Raw genomic sequence first — 14,563 nt, 5'->3', positions numbered from 1 at the left:
CGACCTCCCACCATGCAGGATAAAGTTTAGTTTGTCCATTAGCCAACACATATGATTCACGTCGTTGATTCTTCAAGTGAACTACGTGAAAAGACGTCGGCATAATTGTATATCGCGTATTTTTTTATTTTTCCTCATTTTCCTTATCATTAGAAGACGTGACACCCATGCATCAATATATTGTTTTACAAAAAAGACATATATTAGTGAATTACATAAATTTTTAAAAAAATAATCAAAATGAAATATAAGAAAAATATAAGACTTACCCTCCCCATCGAAATAGTCTTTGTCTTCAACCCCTAATAACACACCCCACCAAGACCGATCAATCAACAAATGTATGTCATCGTTGAGTGTGTATATGTCAGCGTAACACCCCTGGCTCCGCTCATGTAGATAAAAATCAACTGCGGTCTTAGCCCAAAGGTTATTATCCAGAATTATTTCCGGTAGTTTTCTCCTATCCACTTCATCTGCCAGAATGGTACTGGCCGATAACTCATACGAAAGCCAACATTCATCCATCATGTCCGGCATGTGAGAGGGTTTCTCAATAATTCGACATATTACGCCGTGTGAATCGGGCTCTTGAATGGTGGGAGGAACCTCTTCAACGATGACAGTGACCTCTTGAACGATGGGAGGGGACTCTTGAGGGATGATAGGGGCCTCTTGAACGATAGGAGAGGCCTCTTGAACGATTACAGGTGAGTCGAGCTTCTTCTTACGGAGTCTTCGCACTATTGGGGTGAACGGAGACGTAATGACACGTGTACGCCGTCTGATGCATGAACCCTTCGTGCAAGAAAAACCCGACGTAAAGCATCCACCTTATCGGGCCGCTAAAAATAAATTAATACATAAATCAGTAAATAAACAGACATGATATTAAACAGTGAAAACAAAGACAAATATGTTTCAAACTTCCACGGTATTCACCCAAGTCATTATTCTATCATAGTTCACAAAATGCATCAGATAACATTCCAGAAGTAAGCACTTATATAAACATTTAAAAGAACAACATATAGGTTTAGTGCATGTTCAAGGACAACATAAAGAGTAGTAGTTTATTCTTGAAACTTAAATTTGCAACACTGTGAAGTTAGTATTTGTCTTTGTCTTTTGGTTGAAGTAATGCAATCCATTCAAGTTTCAATTTTTAGAAGAATAATAGTTTCTAAAACTTAAAATCGCAACACGAAACTTAAAATCGCAACGCGAATTTGACTATCGCAACGCGGAAATGACTATCGCAACGCGAATTTGACTATCGCAACAAGATAATCGCAATGCGAAATAAAAATCGCAACGCGAAACTAAATCCGCGTTGCGATTTTCATTTTCGCATTACGATTTTCACGTTGCGATTTTTATTTCGCATTGCGATTATCTCGTTGCGATAGTCAAATTCGCATTGCGATAGTCATTTCCGCGTTGCGATAGTCATTTTCGCGTTGCGATTTTAAGTTTCGTGTTGCGACTATTCTTCTTATGCAAATTGAAACTTGAATAGATTGCATTACTTCAACCAAAAGACAAAACAAAGACAAATACTAACTTCACAGGGTTATTTTAGAACTGTTTAGCAGTATTGGCAGCAACCGAATGAATTTACTAAGCAATCTAAGTGAAATGGTTAATCTGAGTGAAATTATGAGTAAATCAAGTTAAATATGAAAAATCTTAAACTTACCTCGTTGCGTAGAGTATGAACCTCATTCTGTAACGATTCTACCATCTCACGTAGAGCCGCTACCTCACCACGTAAAGTAGATACCTCATTACGCCATGCACCATTGTCATCGCGTAAAGTATCGACCTCCTCACGCAAGGCATTGACCTCATCACGTAACTCCCCTAACTCATCCCGTGGAGGTAGAGAACAGGGAGATAAATATCATGTCATCTTTGTCGGTCGCCTATCATGAGTTGATGGTGGAGAAGAGGCTCGATGATGTGACGGAATAGGTGATGGCTCTCGTTGTAGAGGTGTATAGTGTGGTCGATCAGGTGATGGCTCTGGGTCAGGTGATGGCTCTCGAAGTGGAGGCTGCTCATCATCCGTGCCATCAAAAAAACGCTTACTAGCTTGCCACCAATCAGTGGCAAGCTCAGCCTCCATGGGTGTCAGCCTCTGTAATGGAGTGTTGGCCTCCTAACAATATAATTGCTCAAACAAAGTTAAACGTATACTAGTAATAAATAGTTTATATATGGTAGTATTTGTGTTAACTTACATCATTTATTGTCGTATACCGTAGTAACTCTTCCCAAATCAACAGCCGCCGTTTCCTCTTCCAGGAAATAGCTCTAGGAATATCATTTGAAGTTTTTAATGTATATGTCTGCATGTCGGGAAAAGCCTCAAATATCCAAATCTACAAACAATATAATACACAAACATTAGTAATTGTTAAATAATTAATTATAATTTTGGAAACATTATATAGAAATTCTTACCTTAAAGGCCCAAGTAAAGCCTGACAAAGTGTATTTGGAACCATCGCCACGTAAACTTTTGCGGTCATCAAAGGCAGACGAAAACTTATTCCAGGTAGCTTTCCATAGATACGAACCCCACGAAAATAGGTTCCATGTATTTAGGTCCTCTACCAATAATATTAGGTCCTTAGGAATAGGTTGTCTGACCTCTCTGCCTAAAAAGTCGGCATGCAAAAGTACTAAAAGGCATACTCGGACAACATCGACGTCATCCATCTGAGTAAAACCATCTTTCTTATTCAATAATCTCGTCAAGTCGTCGACGTGTAAATTCGGCTTCTCCATTGACAGCTCAGGAAAAACCTGGGATAACCATGATGGGCGAGTAATATGACTAGTGTATCGACCTACATCATCGTGTCCGAAGCGTAGACCAGTGAATAAGCAAAACTCCTCCCGCCCAAAACACGTATACGCCGGTGGAAAATGAAATCATATCTCTTCATTACCACGTTTTATACTCTCGGGTAGATCGCTAGTCATGGTCTGAAGCCACAAATGGGTCAACATAGCATCTCCACCCGAATGTTGTACTTTCAGCCATGGCCCGAAGCAAGTATCCTTAAACAATTTTCTTTGTACAGGTGAAAGCTTCGACGCAATTGTAGTGACTAGGCTTATTTTATTCCTTAAGGTCAATTGAGCCGAAAAAAAGTTCTACAAAAACAATAAACATACCAAGTTAGATATACCAAAAACTACACTGTGAATTTCGTATTTGTCTTTGTTTTTCGGTTGAAGTAATGCAATTCATTCAAGTTTCAATTTGCAGAAGAATAATAGTTTCTGAAACTTAAAATCGTAACACGAAAATGAAAATCGCAACACAAAAATGACTATCGCAACGCGAATTTGACTATCGCAACGTGAATTTGACTATCGCAACGTGAATTTGACTATCGCAGCGCGAAATGAAAATCGCAACGACAAAATCGCAATGCAACACTAAAATCGCGTTGCGATTTTGTCGTTGCGATTTTCATTTCGCGTTGCGATCCTTGGTTTCAAATAGTCATTGTCTAAAATTGAAACTTAAATGAATTGCATTACTTCAACCAAAAGACAAAACAAAGACAAATACTAACTTTACAGGGTTAAAGACTAAACATTTTAGCAGTATTGGCAGCAATCGAATGAATTTAATAAGCAATCTAAGTGAAATGGTTAATCTATTATTGAAATTACCAGTAATCTTATCATCAATTTCAATATGAAAAACCTAATAATAATGCAAAAATTTCAAAATAAAAATAATTAAAAAAACTAACCCTCGGTGGTTGATTTGGTTGATTTTCCATTTCTGATCGTGAATGATTGTGAGGGTGGCTCTGAGAGATGGAGATAGACGGATTTTGCCGGAGATGGGGACGGATTTCGTCGGAGATGGGGACGGATGATGCCGTAGAGAGTGAGAGATAGAGATGTGACTGAGTTGTGATTTAGGGTTTTAGGTTAAGAGTTACGATTACGGGATATATTAATATTCGTGTTTGGAATTTGAAAATAAAATACGCGTTGCGATACTAATGGCGCTTTAAAATTGCATTGCGATTATGTATTATCGCGTTGCGATAGACAGAATCGCGTTGCAATAGTCATAATCGCGTTGCGATAGTCAGAATCGCGTTGCGATTTACATATTCGCATTGCGATTTTATAAAATCGCAACGCGAATTTGGAAAATCGCAATCGCATTGCGAATCTGGAAACTGATTTGCGATACTGGAGATCGCGTTTCGATTTAGAGATCGCATTGCGATTTTGTTGGTTATTTTGGCAAATCGAAAAAAAGTTCGTCAAAATCGTATATTATAAGGAATTTTCGATCACTGAGGTTATTTTCTCTTATTATTATTAAGAAAATTTGTTTGCCAACCTTAGGTAGTTAGGTATCAATCTTGAGATAAAAATAAATCGAAATACTAATTTTAAAAAAAAAGATGTTAAGTACTATTAATTTGTATTATAAATAAATTTTCGGCGATTTTCCTCAAAAATCACCGGTGATCGGTATATTTATCGATTTAACATCGATCAGATTATAATTCCTGATCTATCACCCGTAGCAGTAAAGTGCGCCCCCTGAACCGCGTTATATGCTGATTTGGCACCACGTGGAGTATAGCGCCCCCCTGTACCGCGCTATATGCTGACTGGGTTACACGTGGGGTATAGCGCGCCCCCTGCTCTGCGCTATACGCCACGTAAGGGTATAGCGCGGATCAGGGGCTGCGCTATACGCCGTACCAAAATTATATTTAACGCGGTCCCTGATCCGCGCTATATAATACCGTGCCTTATATGTTTATAAATACCGCATCTCTCCTCATATCTCCTGCATCTCTCATCTCTTATAAATTAATACAACAATTCCGTCAACAAGTAATAATTCAGGCAATCTTCTCATATTTGATTTAGAAGTTCGTGCGATTTTTCGTTATAAGGTAATTTTGTTATAATTTTTTAATTATACTTATTGTTTATTATCATTATTTGAAAAAATATTATACTAATTATTTTCAATTAATTTTTATGTTTGTAAAATTGAAAAGCGGGAGCATACGTCGAAATAATTTTGCGGTGCAGGTAATAATATAAAATTATATTATTTAAATTATTTACGTTGATGTGTAAAAAAAATTTCGTGTTATATTTTCGTTTATATATAATTTATTTAATCAGGTTTTTTAAGTTATTTTTTTGCAGATATAATATTGCCGCACTTTTAAACTCAAAGAATGGCGCGACTTTCAGCTATTGTTTATTATGATGGTGAAATTCGAGAAGATGAAACCGGCGTTGTTTTCGTATCAAATGAGCGTGTTAAAATATCATTCAAGAGAAACATAACTCTTGAGGAGCTGATAACGAAGATATCGAGAAAGATTCATGTTGTAAGTAATAGAAGAATGTTGTCGTTGCAGTACAGATTTCCAACATCATTGTTGCCATTAACTTATACAGCGTTCAAACTTTCGAACAATGATGATGTTCAAATGATGGTTGAAGCTCAAAGTAATTATTCAGACACTGCTATTGAGATGAATGCACATTTTGTTCAAGTGTGTGCTGTTTGGGGTCAATCTTTAAGTTCACACTATGGGCTGGCTGAACAAGTTGATCAAGTTGACAGCCCGACTACAGTAATGTGTAATGATTTTAATGCCATAATGGGGAGACATTCATCCGCAACTCCTTACAATATGTACAGAGGTGGGTCCAAGAACAATCCGTATGGCAACACCGCGTTCAGTTCAAGGGGAAGGCATTCATCTGCAAATTTCTTTGACCATATGGAGATGCCATCGACGCAACCATCTATGCAGTTTCCATTTGACACGATGGCTTCAAGCTCTAGGGGGAGGCATTCGACTGCGAGCTTTTTCAATCTCAATGTCGATATGCCTTCCAGTTCAAGGGGAAGGCGTGTAAGTAGTAGGTTCTTCGACCTAAATGTGGAGAGCATGGAGGAACCATCATCTCCACCAGAAGAACCGCTTCGTGAGCCTGGTGCGGACGGTGCTGAGACTGGACTATTCATTCACCCAGAATCACCGCAATTCAACTCTGATGATGATGAAGTTCTAGGAAATGTGGCACAAACTGACCCTCCTGCACACATGTATGAAGCTGATTATGGTGCAATGTACGGGCCAGAATTTGCGAATATGCCTCATCTCGGTGACTATGGATATTACTCATCAATAAATAATGGTGAGTTATCTTTAGCCATGGAGTTTTCAAGCAAAGAAGAAGCGATGATGGTTATAAAAAATTATAATATCCATAATTCTGTTCAGTCCAGAGTCAACCGATCGACAACCAAACAATATGTATGCTACTGTGCCCGACGTGAAAATGGATGCAATTGGATGGTTCGCGTATCGAAAATGAAGAGGAAAAACAACATATGGGAACTAACAGTATACAATGGTCCTCACACATATTATGTTGGAGGGGTCAACCAAGATCATCCCAACTTGGACTCTGAACTGATATGCCAAGCCATCATGCCCATGGTAAAAGCAAGCTCTCATATAGCTGTTGCAGTATTGATTTCAGCTATAAAATCGTAGTATGGGTACACCGTCTCCAATAAAAAAGCTTGGTTGGCAAAATAAAATGCCATTGTCAAACTTCATGGCGAATGAGATGCATCTTACAACGAACTTGCATCTTACAACGAACTTCCAGGTTGGTTTAGGCTGGTGCAGACGTTGAATCCTGGGACAATTATGGACTTCGAAACCTCATATGCATACCATAATGATCGAGTTATTCGTGATAAATGCAAATTCTACCGGATTTTTTGGAGTTACCCACAGTGCGTTAATGCTGCCAAATACTGCAAGCCTGTGGTCCAGATTGACGGGACTTTCTTGTATGGAAAATACAAGCAAGTTTTATTATTGGCAGTTATTCAAGATGGCAATCGCAACATTCTTCCAGTTGCTTTTGCTCTTGTCGAAGGAGAAGATACAGATTATTGGGCTTTTTTCCTCCGAAATTTACGTGCACATGTTATCACAAGGGAAAAAATTTGTGTCATTTCAGATCGCAGAGCTGGGATCAAAGAAACAATGGAGTCTTTGGGTCCAATGTGGCAACCACCCTTTGTCCAACATAGGTATTGTCTCTGACACATTGCTGCGAACTATCATGGAAGGTACAAAAAGAATGATGAGCGTCAATCAATTGTGCGCATGGGTAAGTGAAAGCAAGTTAGTAAGTTATATATTTTTTGATCATTTTAATTTTGCAAAGAAAGCAAGTTAGTAAGTTATATATTTTTTGATCAGGTTACGAACTACTTCCTCGAACGTTTGAATCAATACTTCAAGATTTACAGGCGAAGAACGAGGAAGGATACGATTACATCAGCCTCATCGATAAAGAAATGTGGACGAATGCATATGATGGTGGATATCAATATGGACACATGACGACTAACTTGGCTGAGGCAATCAATTTAACCTTAAAGGGTGCACGTCACTTACTTGTAGCGGCTTTGGTAAAAACTATATATTTTCATTTGGGGGCACTTTTTGCGAAGCTCGGGGGACAAGCTCAAACCTGGATGCAAGGCGGTCATGTCTATCACCCTAGATTAGTTGCAGATCTACAGAAAAAAATTGTTGCATCAAATGGAATGTCTGTAATAAGCTTCTCTAGAAGGCATGAAATGTTTCGTGTCACAGAGTTACCGCGACCTCTTCAAGGGATTGAAGCTGTGTCGTTAAGAGTAAATCTAAGGGACAGAATGTACGACTGCGGGTTTTTTCAAGCTCTGAAGTATCCATGCTCTCATGCGATAGCAGCTTGCTCGCATACACGTCAAGACTATAACCATTTTGTAGATCCCGTATACCTACTATCTGAAGTTTTTAAGGTATACGAATTTGAGTTTCCCCTATAGGTAATGACAAAGACCCTGATGAGGTTCAAGATTGGCTTCCGATTGTACCAAATCCGAGTTTATTGAGGGAGCGTGGTCATCCAAAATCCAATCGAATTTATTGCGATATGGATATTCGAGAAAGATCTAGACAAGACAGAAGATGTGGCCATTGTAGAAACCCAGGACACACTAGAAAAACATGTCAACTTCTGTTGTCATCAAGTAACAATTGATGAGGAAATGATGTATTTGTTTATCAAATAATAATTCTTGTATTTTAATTTGTATTTACTTCAAGTTAATGTCATTCGATAATCGCCAATGAAGATTAAAAAAACGAACACAATCATTAAATTTTATCAAACTAATAACAATTTGGTATTTAAATACAACAAACTTACAATAAGAATTAAATGGTAAATGATAACCAAATTACAATAACTGATATTAAATGGTAATAAACAAAATTAATTGAAATATATTAAAAAAAGTCCAACAAATTTAACAAAATAAAGTAAGTATTAAATGAGAAATAATAAAAAATTACAATTAAACAAAATAATGTAAATACAAATATAATAATAAAAATCTATCGATGCATGCGTCGCGAATGTGTTCCGCAGGGTAGTGGCTGTCGGTCTCGAGGAGGATTTCTTCGTATCACTGGTTCTGACTCCTCGCTGTCATCATCATCGTCGTTGTCGTCGTCACCATCGTCGTCGTCGTCGTCACCATCGTCATCGTCGTCATCGTCATCGTCGTCGTCCTGAGCAGGTACATTAGGTTGATGAGGAGCTGATGACGATAAAGCACCTCCATAGAATAAGGACCCTGGAGGTGTATGACTGACTATCCCACCGGCCTGCGAAAACTGGGAAAACCCAGGCATCGCTGAGTGTGAAAACTGTACAGGAGGTATCTGTGCTGCGGCCATGAGTGATGAGGCTGAACCCGCCAAATATTCAGCATATGAACTCCAAGTCGGATATGCAAACATAGACCCATAATAGCCTCCAGGAGGGGTCATCTGTGACGGTGGCGGTGGCGGGGTCATAAAACCAGGTGAAGACGGCGGCGGCAGCATCTGGTAATTGAAAGGCGATGGCGGCATATGGTAATGGAAAGGCTATGATGGCATCATATATGGCTGCGGCATCATATATGGCTGAGGTGGCTGCTGGGAAGGTACTGCTGGTGCAGCTGAGGATGAACTGGAAGCACCTGCTCTCTGTCCACGAGTCGGGGGACGATGATGCTGTATCGGTGAACGTCTCTATCGACGTCATGGAAAGGTCTGCCCTCGTGCATCCTCGGGAAGTAGAAACGGTTTCCCGTTACTGTTGAACCACTCATAATAATCCTCAGCATACATCAAGAAGTCAGTAAAAATGGGCTCTCTACGTGGAAGGCATCGATGTCGATCCTCCCACAACACGACCCACTCATGATGCCTTACCAGCCAATCTGTATTTGTCTTGTCGCGTCTATCTAAGCTATGCAACTCGTCCATATTGCGAGGTGCTTCCGGAATTGGTTGAAAACAACCAAACTGCCAGAGCACGCGATCAGTGGAGTGCCACTCGATGGTCGCATAACAGATCGGAGGGACCATCGCCATCCAAACATCTGATGGACCCCTTAACTCAGGTGGGATCACCGCCCTCACATCATCAGTAGAATATGACTCCCATTCAAACTAAAACAAATAATATATTATTTTTATCAAAATAATAATCTAATTATATAACTATAATCTAAAATCGATTTTTAAACATTAAAATTCATACCTATGTGCCAGCCTTCTGATCAATTAGCACCCTAATTTTTTATAAATCATCAGGTAGCCCCTGATGATTTTTCCTATCAGTAGACCACCTATTCAAGAAATTTTTTTTATACGCTGTATAAAATTATTAATATACAAAATTAGTTTTATAATTACCTCATAAGTAGTGGAAATACGAATGGGTTCTTCACAACGGGACATAAAAAGGGCAATCGATACCATGCCCAAGACTGCAGCAGCAGGAGACATCCGCCGATAGCATTACGTCTGTAATCAGTGGCTCCACACATCTCCCTGTACAACAAAGCCAAAACTGACGAGCCCCAACTGAATGATCCGGCGAGACAAAAGTCGCTAAGATGTCTCAACCACATGCAGTGACTAGGTTGCGCGATTTGTCCAACATCAACAACCCTCCTATCAGCTGCAGTATGCATGCCCGTGCATACATCTTAACCTCATCCTCAGAGGCTTCTGCGCTCAACTCCCGAAAATTGGCATCTAACCAATTTAACGGTATCCTACCTCCGATAAAATTTTCCGGGACACGTCCTAGACTATCCCGACACAAAGTAGTCCAAGAACCGGAAGCTATCCCCGATATCACATCTCCATCCACTGGAAGCCCCAGGTGCATAGAAACATCCTCAAGCGTGATCGTGCACTCTCCGCACGGAAGATGGAATGTGTGGGTCTCCGGCCTCCACCGCTCTACTAAGGCAGAAATCAGGTATGGCTCTATCTTACAGTGACCCTGATATCTACCTATGTAACCGAATCCAGCCTCTACTAAATACGGCAAGACACAGCTGGGTATCACTAACTTAAGATTCCTAATAAAAGGATCTAATACACGGTCCTTCTCCTAAAAATAAATAATTACAAAAAATTAATTCTTAATCTAATAATCATGCATTAAATAAATCAACTAATTATTACTAATAATTTAAATTAAATTAAAACGTTAAAATGTTACCGTATCAGCAAAGTGTCGAGATATTTAATTCTTAATCTAATAATTATGCATTAAATAAATCAACTAATTATTACTAATAATTTAAATTAAATTAAAACGTTAAAATGTTACTGTATCAGCAAAAAGTCGAGATATTTAATTCTTAATCTAATAATAATGCATTAAATAAATCAACTAAATATTACTAATTTAATTAATTAAAACGTTAAAATGTTACCGTATCAGCAAAGTGTAGAGATATATGATTTCCATCCGAGCAAAGTAGATTGTCTTCCATTATATATATGTAAAAGAATTATATTAGTAAAATATTAAATAAAGTAAATACATAATAGTAAAAATATTATAAAATATACTTTAAAAAGAGTATTTGAGAGAAATTTAGAGAATTTGATGTGATAAAAGTGATTGAGGATGGGGGTATTTATAGGGAGGATTGAGATGTGAGGGGTCGGGTATTTAGGGGTATAACACGCCCCCTGCACCGCGCTATACCCCACGTGTCAGATACGCAGGTATAGAGTGGATTAGGGGCCTGTTATACCCACGTAGTTCCAAATCACCGTATGTCGCGGGGTAGAGGGCGCGCTATATCCACGTGGCGTCAAATTAGGGTATAACGTTGTTCAGGGGATGCGTTTTACTACTACAGGTGTTGGATTAAGAAATATAATCTGACTGATATTAGATCGGTAAATATAACTATCACAGGTTATTTATTGAGAAAATTGCCTAAATTTTCAGAGGCATTGGCATTCTTCCTTTAATAAGGAAATGCCACGTGTCGATTCAGCTGCCAGTCTTGAAACCGGCTACACTTTTGTACACCCGAGACCAGTTAAGGAGCAGCCCTCCCGTTGACCAAACCAAACTTTCAAGAAAGCAGAACAGAATTGAATATGCCTATAAAAAACATTTACGATCTTTGTCTTCTTCTAGTCCCAAAAAAAAAAAAAAAAACAAAAACAAAAAAATGGAACATTTTCAATCTCACAGGGCCCAAGTTGTAACTGTAGCTGTTGCCTTGGCTGCCGTTGGTGCTGCTACTGCTTATTATCTTTATGTTTCGAAGAAACCCAGAAAAGGTACCTTTCTTCTTCTTCTTCGTCGTCATCATTCTTCATTATATGTGTATATATAAGGAAGAAATTGATTTCAATTGTGTTTCTGATGAATTTGTTTCGGGGAATTGTGTTAAACCAAAATTGATGCCTTTCTGTAATATATAGCGAAATGGGATTTCTGTATAAATTGGTTTATGGTTTCATTGCTTGTGCTATCGGGATTGTTTATTCTCTATAATTTCTATATCTCCATACAGATTACAGAAGGCGCTGTTTGTAGTTTAGAAATTCCTAATTCCCGTATATTTTTATCTTGTAAAAGTGGAAGTTTTTCATCTCCTAGCAGCTTTATGTATTTAGTTTCTTCAGTAATGCTTTTGTTATTGGTCATCTTTGGTTAACTTTAGCTCCTTTCTGGTGGTTGAATGCTTTGCAATCGAACAGTAAATCTTTGTTAAGCAAATTTGATGTTTCAATAGCTTGCTTGGGTCCCGAAGAATTCAAGGAATTCAAACTCGTTAAACGCACTCAACTCAGTCACAATGTGGCCAAGTTTAAGTTTGCTTTTCCTTCACCAACATCAGTCTTGGGGCTTCCAATTGGACAACATATGAGTTGCAGGTTTCTCATGACTGACTTTTTATCGTCATCATCGAATGTTGATGCTTTATTTCTGCACCATTATATTTGCACGTTTCCAGTAATCTGTTCGACGATATTTAACCCAAACTGCTGCGCGTATTTAATTTTGTTTCTTGAATAGAGGAAAGGATCAGAATGGTGAAGATGTTATCAAGGCATATACTCCAACAACTTTGGATTCAGATTTAGGGTACTTTGAACTAGTCATAAAGGTTTATATGCAGCATGCAATTGATGCTTTACATTTTTCATGATGTAATTTGTGTTCTTTCTTGCTTACATTAGTACATAATTTAGTTTTCATGCACTGTAGATGTATCCTCAAGGAAGGATGTCCCACCACTTCCGGGAGATGCGTGAAGGAGATTCTTTGTCTGTGAAGGGACCCAAGGTAAGTTTGTTTGCTGCTATGTTACATTATGTTACAAATACTATCCTTTTGTTTCCATGTTTTGGTTTCAAAACCCAGTTGTAGCTCCATTACATATGATACTAATGTCGAAAACAAATTGATGGTATGTAGTCTTAATCTATGAAATCATGATTCTTTAACTTTTAATAGTTTTGGATTCTTCCTTAAAGAGTCATCGATGATCGCAAAAGAAACCGAATTGGTAGTAAACATAGTGATTTTACATATATTTAAGGAAAGCTCAGGTGTAGGACTTACATTATGCCTTACACTATGTCACTTTGTCTATGGTTGTCCTTTTATTGAACTAATCTGGTTTGACCTAATGAGTTTTGCGTATTTAATCTTTTGTGTTAACTCGTAGAAGAGTTCTTGAATTGCGAGTAAATTATGAAATTATAGCAATACATAGGTTTTGGAAAGAAAAAAAATGCACACTGCACCCAGTGTTTTAGTTCCTTTTATGGGTAAAATAAGGTGACCTTTATTGCAATTTTGAAGCATGTCCTAATGTGTCGTATACATTTGTCTCCTAGGAGAGACATCGAAGGAATCGTATTCCACAATAAATATATGTTCGACTAACGGCTCATAATTTATATGCCTATGTGATGCTTTCAGGGACGCTTCAAGTATCAACCTGGCCAAGTTAAAGCATTTGGCATGCTGGCTGGGGGCACTGGCATCACTCCGATGTTCCAGGTCGGTTATTTTAGATAAAGGAGCTCGGCTATATCGAATGACTTTCCTTTTCTTCTCCTTGAATAAGACATTCTAGTTGATTTTTAGTTTAATAATTCTCAGTTGTTCAGGTTGCTAGAGCCATATTAGAAAACCCAAATGACAAGACTAACATTCATCTTATTTATGCCAATGTTGCTTACGAGGACATCCTGTTAAAGGTTGGTTCCATTTCTCGATTAATAAAGATTTGCAGATCTGAAATTCTCAGACTTTGGGGCAACAAAGGGATGCCTGGGACTAAACTGTTTTCTGATAGGAGCAATCTAATTCAAACTCATTGTTTTTCAGGAAGAGCTCGATGAGCTCACCAGTAGATTTCCCTATCGTATCTCCGTCTACTATGTTCTGAATCAGGTATACAAGTCAACAGTTCTTTTTTTTTTTTTACTTTCTCGACATCCACATTATTGATGAGCTCATTTTTTTTGCACGTTTAAACGTCATGGTTCAGCCACCTGAAGGATGGGATGGCGGTGTAGGGTTCATATCCAAGGAAATGATTCAAGCCCATTGCCCTGCCCCTGCTGAAGATATTAAGGTAAATCTTTCATCCATCCCCACCTTCTTTGTCCGACTTATCATTTTATGTAATGCTCGATGCAGTGATTCGATTTCCCACTCCATTGATACAGATTTTGAGGTGCGGACCGCCTCCAATGAACAAGGCAATGGCCGCCAATCTTGAAGCTCTCGGATACTCTCCCGAAATGCAATTCCAGTTTTAAGTCTCCATTCTTATGTCTTAGCCTGCAATTTTTTTAAAATGAATCACCGAAGGAAATTTCAGTCCATATAACATCGTATGATTTTTTAGCTATGGCTTTACTCCCAATTAATCGAATCACGATGCTGTCGTACCTGTAATAATCAGTACTCACGTCATTACCAAATTAGTCATCAGAGAGTAGAAAAACATCAGATAAGAGAATAGTGACTGTGCTTGTACACATTGGGCACATAAAAAATGACATGTGATAGCATTGTAGTTCCAATTACATGCAAAATAGTATTGTTGTCCTGTGACATATTGACT

The 14,563-nt window shown here is 38.4% G+C and overlaps 1 protein-coding gene across 1 annotated transcript; it reads left to right on the top strand.

Moving 5' to 3' along the window:
- The first annotated feature begins 11,613 nt into the window (after window positions 1-11,613).
- On the top strand, window positions 11,614-14,320 carry LOC120155540 (NADH--cytochrome b5 reductase 1-like). Its single transcript, XM_039167075.1, has 9 exons — window positions 11,614-11,753; window positions 12,212-12,353; window positions 12,496-12,586; window positions 12,688-12,765; window positions 13,408-13,488; window positions 13,599-13,688; window positions 13,819-13,884; window positions 13,982-14,068; window positions 14,163-14,320. The coding sequence occupies exons 1-9, from the start codon at window positions 11,642-11,644 to the stop codon at window positions 14,253-14,255; spliced, it is 840 nt and encodes a 279-aa protein (XP_039023006.1). The 5' UTR covers window positions 11,614-11,641; the 3' UTR covers window positions 14,256-14,320.
- The last annotated feature ends 243 nt before the right edge of the window (window positions 14,321-14,563 follow it).

The sequence above is a fragment of the Hibiscus syriacus genome, unplaced genomic scaffold, assembly GCF_006381635.1.
Source record: "Hibiscus syriacus cultivar Baekdansim isolate YM2019G1 unplaced genomic scaffold, ASM638163v2 tig00111193_pilon, whole genome shotgun sequence".
NCBI lineage: Eukaryota > Viridiplantae > Streptophyta > Magnoliopsida > Malvales > Malvaceae > Hibiscus > Hibiscus syriacus.
Note: the sequence above shows the minus strand (reverse complement) of the source record. Positions and strands in the feature narration are given on the sequence as shown.